At 26.6% G+C, this 6,000-nt stretch overlaps 1 protein-coding gene across 1 annotated transcript; it reads right to left on the bottom strand.

The window, feature by feature from the left end:
* Positions 1–209: 209 nt before the first annotated feature.
* Positions 210–5,758, bottom strand: LOC145193783 (replication factor C subunit 5-like). Its single transcript, XM_090069625.1, has 11 exons — positions 5,220–5,758; positions 4,854–4,918; positions 2,415–2,551; positions 2,250–2,329; positions 2,097–2,170; positions 1,848–2,007; positions 1,657–1,738; positions 1,131–1,260; positions 877–954; positions 734–788; positions 210–601 (listed from the first exon to the last, which is right to left on the bottom strand). The coding sequence occupies exons 1-11, from the start codon at positions 5,288–5,290 to the stop codon at positions 502–504; spliced, it is 1,032 nt and encodes a 343-aa protein (XP_089925751.1). The 5' UTR covers positions 5,291–5,758; the 3' UTR covers positions 210–501.
* Positions 5,759–6,000: the final 242 nt, after the last annotated feature.

Raw genomic sequence — 6,000 nt, 5'->3', positions numbered from 1 at the left:
GAACAACCCAAAGACTCGAAGTTTTATATATATATATATATATATATATATATATATATATATATATATATATATATATATATATATATATATATATATGTATATATATATGTATATATATATGTATATATATATATATATATATATATAAATTTAAAAAAAAAAGAAAATTAAACAGCTAATGTCAAGAGAAAAGCCTAATACACAAATTTCATAAAGAAGGTTCGTTCCGAATTCAAGTCAACAAGCATTTATACATTAAAATTTATTTTTCGTAATAACAAACTTTGAAAAAAATATTAACTTAAAAAAAAAAGCGTCTTATTTTGCAGGAGAATGGTATCATTTTGCAGGAGAATGGTAACATTTTGCAGGAGAATGGTAATATTAAAACTGTAAACGGTTTAACGATTTGTTATTCACTTCCTTTAAACATAATCGACTTTCGCGGAAATAAAGCCGAATACTTCATGAGAATTTTTTCGAAATTGTTTTAGAAACTCATTTTACTTCATCAACTATTGTGTCACGGACGCATTGAAAGCATGCAATTAAACTACTAAGTTGTATCTTTTCAGATGTGCCAGAGGCGAGCCGATACCTTTTAAGAAGAATAATAATATTGATATCTATATTAACATTAACAGTAAAAATAATAAAAACTGTTTGTTCCTTATGAATTTAAATTAGCGAAAAACAAAATTAAAAAACAACAAGTAAACAAATTACTCACTCAACTTCTGCCATTTTGTCTAAGAGTATCATTCGTATGCGAGGCGGAAAATCGACTAAATTTGGAAACAAGGCACTATGAATATTTATAATATTAGAAAAGGATGGCATAACGCTTCTTTATATATTTGAGTAAAAAATTACTTCTATGGACGAACGCATGAACTTCAGTGAGAACATCTTGGAGAGCCAAGCCTTTTGAAACCTTCATTTCTGTGATTTCTAGTAAACAAAAGTAAATCATTAAATTTAATCAGGAACTCTCTTAAAGAATTAAAAACAAACAAAATTAATTAAAAAAATAATAATAACAAACAAACAAAAACTGCGTGCGACTGCTAAAAAAGAAAAATAACAATACACTACAATTCTGAAATAATTCCAATAGAGAACTTTACTTTTAAAAGCATCGCTGAAGCTCTCGTTTAACATCCAATCCACCATAACTTGAATGTCCTGTGGGAGAGGACTTCCGGTGCACGTGTAAACCGATGATTCATCTACTTTACCATAACCAATATGAGTACTCTGAACACATTATGGAAAAAATAACTGTTCGATAATTTTGTTGTATATTCTTTTACCATCATTTTTTATTTTTTTATTCAATTTAACACCTGTCAACTAAATTTTATTTGTCATTTAGAAATTACACATCAGACCATTTTAATCAATACAACAGTCAAACCAAATGAAAACCAAGCCTTATGAATAACAAAATTTTTTTCTTTAAAAAAACAAATTATATGACTGTAAAATTACATAAAATTGAATTCAACACCAAACCCAAAATTATTGTACAAGATTTACTAAGTAATTAATAATATAAATATCTAAAGATCACAAAAATAATCTTCCTAAGAAAAAGAACCTGTAGTTAATTTACAGCCAAGTAAACTAAAATAAAATTTATTTAAATCTTACCTGTAAAATATTTAATGATCTCCGCATATCTCCTTTTCCAAGTCTGATTAGAGACTTCATTCCATCTTCTGTGACTGTAACACTATAGAAAGAAGCTAGAATCTTTTTTTCTTTTTTAAGGTCATTATAGAAAGAAGCTAGAATCTTTTTTTTCTTTTTTAGGATCATTAAATTAAAATGATTAAAATTACTTTTCCTCATCAATAACATGCTTTAATCTCAATGACACCTGATCAACATCCAATGGCCCAAATCTAAACCTGGTACATCGAGACTGAATAGCAGGAATTATACCAGTTAGGTAGTTACAAATCAAACAGAAGCGTGTATTCTCAGTGAATTTCTCCATAACTAAAAAAGATAAAAATTTATTTAAAAATAAAATATGGCAAGTAAAAAACATAATGCAGATTTTAAAAATTATCCTCACAGCAACATACTTCTTCGAAGAGCATTTTGTGCATCATTTGTCATTGCATCAGCTTCATCAAGTATTACCAGTTTAAACTTTGATCTACAGCAATAAAAATTTCTCTAACTTTTAATTGGCAACTAATAACTAAAACAATATCATTACTATAACAAAAACTTACTTAAAAATAGTCCTTGTGCTAGCAAAACCAAGAACTTGCTCTCGAACAATTCCAATACCTCTATCATCAGAAGCATTCAGCTGTGCAAAACAACATTATTTACATCTATGTAGATAATTAGTGGTTTCACAACTTTTAAATATTAAACTTTTCTTTAGCATTTACCTCAAGAACCATGGAATGGAATTCCTTTGGTGTGTAAAGTTGCTTAGCAATTGCTAATATAGTTGATGTTTTTCCGGTTCCAGGAGGGCCGTAAAACAATAAATGTGGAAGTTTTCCTTCTGATATAAACTTTTGAACTGCAAAGAGTAAAAGAGAAAATTTTTATCAAGCATCTTAATTCACTAGCCAATAAACTCAACTACTGTAAGAGATTTCATAGAGTGTTTATTAAATAACTGATTTTTTAGGAGATATACATGACTTATTATAAATAACTCACTTTTTGAGAGCTATTCTTGAGAGGCTTAAGTTTTATGTGCAAAGATTATTTTATGTGCTAAATTAATTATTATTGAAAAAAATGTAAAAACTTTATTTCAATTTTTTTAAGCAAACTTGAATTGTGTTTAAAATGATTCCAAAACTATACTTTTTAATACTATGTTAGTCGACCACTCATGAATAGTTTTTATAGCAGTTGTAATTACTATAGTTTATTTATTGCTATATATTATAGGTTGATATTTAACAAGTCCTTAATTAGTGCTTTCTATAAAAAAAAACTATACAAAAACTAATCTGTTATTATTAATACAGTACACAGCTATCAACATATTGTGGTAATTAAGTGTGTTACAAAGTGTGTTAAACTGAGACTGGTAGCTCTGAATAAGATCTTACTATTATTTATTTCAACTAACCATTTGATGCAATTGCAATGTTTTTAAAGAGTTTTTAAATCAACAAAGATTAACAGCAATTTATGTTGTTTTGTAGTGTTGGGGTAACATTCTCCCATGGTTCATTTAATGCCTGCATTCATAATTATATTCTATTACTGGTCCAAAACAATATTTTTCAAAATAAGTCGGAATTTATGAGTGGTGCGTTAGTTTTGCGAGTAAGTGTATAGCCCTCATTAAAAGAAATAAAACAAATAAATAGACTGCCCTCACAATTTATTTTAAAAAATGCGTAGTTAGAAATTAAAAACTTTTTGAGCTGCAATATGAAAAAAATCTGAAATCTTATCTTAAATTTGATGAAAATGTTATTTTTTTAATTTTGCCACATACATGGGACACAACTGAAGTAATGATTTTAGTGCAGTTTGATGTATAAGGAAATTTAAAAACCATCAGTCACAACACACATTCAATGCTGTGAAGAAAATTTAAACCATAATTTTTTTTTACTGTGTGTGGGGTAGTAAATTAACAAGAATTTAAAAAACCTTTATTTTTGGTAATTTTTTTGTAATAGTGGTGAACCATATTTAACAGTATTTCTGAAAAAAAATTCACAATTACTTCTTATGATTAATAAATTGTTTGTTGGAAGCTTAAAAACCACATTTTTTCTTTCATCTTAAATATGTTCTCATGAAAAGCAGAGTATATTCTTGTGAAATTGAATTTGGTGGGGCAGCGCAGCTCATCACAAAATGTGACTATGCTTAGAGTGTGTAACTATTCAAAATTATACTTTTAAAATATTTGAACTATATATGGTCATCACATTTGAAGAAGAAAAATGGTTTAGATTACGCTAATTATGCAACAAAGCCTCTGCAGTGATTGTTAGATTATGCATGTTTTCTTTAGAATTCTTAAATTAAAAACAAACATATATTATGCATCTATGATGAATACAATGAACAGTCTGTAATAAAGCTTTTTTTAATATAATGCTAAACTTATTTTATATTTGTATGATATTTTATGTAAAAACCAAACATAAGTTTATTGACTGCAAATTTAAAGAAAAAAAAAAAATCTAAATAATAGCCCTTATATGTTTATGTATTAGAGCATACTCCTACACTGCCTGGATACACCCCTGCTCACAAATACACAAAAATTTGACTATTTTCTTTATAATTAAATTTAAAATATAAAATAATGATATATAATGCCATTTTAAACAGGACAAAAGTCTAATGGAATTTGAAAAAACTTAAAATTAATTAAACTCAGGATTATCTTAGAATTAATTGAATTCAGTTTTGGAACTTAATTATGTGAACAATATAAGTATGAGGTCTCACTCACACAAGGTTGAGACTAAGTCCTTGAGGGCAGTTAAGGTGTGTACTTTTAATTTTAGAGTTGAGGTATTGTTCTTGCAGGTTGTCTGATCAAACTGATGTGTGACAACTAAAAACCTTCACTGGTTTTAAAAGTGTTAATTAAAAATATTATTGCATGAATTGTTTTTTTTTTTTTTTTTTTTTTTCCCACTAAAATTTAACATTATTTAATTGCCATGACAATGTTTTTACAGAAGCCTTCTTTTATTAACCAACTTTTATTTATATTTTCACTTAATGTCAAAAGCAAAAACAAAAAAATACAAAAAATCTTTATGCCAAAGGTTTTTTAACAACAATTTTATAACTTAATTGTAAAGAGTAAAGTTGTAAAAAATAAAAAGACAAACTTGTATTTATAATATCTTTGTGCGAAATGAGATCATCAAGACAAGTAGGTCTATATTTTTCCACCCTTAAAAATAAAAAAACATTGATATAAAAACCTACCAGTTTGATTAAAAAATAATTCATGCACTTATACATTTGTAAAAAAAATAAAAAAATAAAAAATAGTGAGCTATAGCTATATATTAAGTTACATTAACTTAAAATCATCAACTAATTTTAATTTAAGCCTATATTAACTTGTCGCAACAAACATACAATATTAGTGGTGTATTCATACTAAAAAATTTTACTTAAGTATTTTTGTAGTTTTAAGTTTAAATTTGCAGTCTAAGGAATAATACAATAATTAAGAAAATTATAATTACCAAGGTAAATTTGTATCTCTTTGTAAATCAGCAACAGGCATGTTTTTAAAACCTAAATATTGGTGTTTCATATTATATTTGAAAGCAAATTTATTTAAAATCTTATGGACACACGATATATATGTGCATTAGATTTCAGATCAAATCGATTTCACATTTAAATCGTTAAACTTTTGTTCATTATTACATTATTTTTATGTTTAAATTAAATAGACATTCGTTTTTATAAAATTCAAGAAAAATTTTGCCATTTTAGGATTCTACTCAAACTTTTTGGTGTCTTAAAGTTCCCGACAGAAACAGATGGAGTTCTGGCGAAAGTAGAAGCAAAAATAATAACAACTATTTCTATCACAGAACCGAGATAACAAATTAAATGTTATTTGATTTGAATTCTTATTTCAAAACCATTAACTAGGTCAAATATAACGGTTAGATTCAGGATCATATAGAACATCATAAAATTATCAGAAGTTGGGTCAAATATTTCTGATCGATTGCTCCCTATGGAGCTTTTATCAAAACACGAGGCAAAATTTGAAGCTTTTTGCCGCGAAAGTTAAAGTTGAGTTCGGAACTAGGCAGCAAGAAAAACGCTTGATCAAAGCACGAAAAAAAGTGGATAATGAAAACAAATAGCTAATATACAAATCAAAGCTTTCTTTTTATTTAATTGAAACATTAAGATGACGAAAAAAAAGTTAAATTCATATTTCCTTTAATATTTTTCTTATTATAAGTTGTAGGCGGAAATGGAAAATAACTGTAGAATGGTTTCAGT

This window comes from Hydra viridissima, unplaced genomic scaffold, assembly GCF_058129835.1.
Source record: "Hydra viridissima isolate aposymbiotic clone 2 unplaced genomic scaffold, HvirCarnegie_v1 scaffold_12, whole genome shotgun sequence".
Lineage (NCBI taxonomy): Eukaryota > Metazoa > Cnidaria > Hydrozoa > Anthoathecata > Hydridae > Hydra > Hydra viridissima.
This window is presented reverse-complemented; position numbering and strand designations above follow the sequence as displayed.

Bases quoted from the DNA above. Each gene is read 5' to 3' on its own strand.
- LOC145193783 (XM_090069625.1), bottom strand. From the start codon at position 5,290: ATGAAACACCAATATTTAGGTTTTAAAAACATGCCTGTTGCTGATTTA. The intron at 4,919-5,219 runs GTAATTATAATT...TTTATTTTTAAG, and splicing joins AGAGATACAAATTTACCTTG to GGTGGAAAAATATAGACCTA. The intron at 2,330-2,414 runs GTAAATGCTAAA...TGTTTTGCACAG, and splicing joins TCCATTCCATGGTTCTTGAG to CTGAATGCTTCTGATGATAG.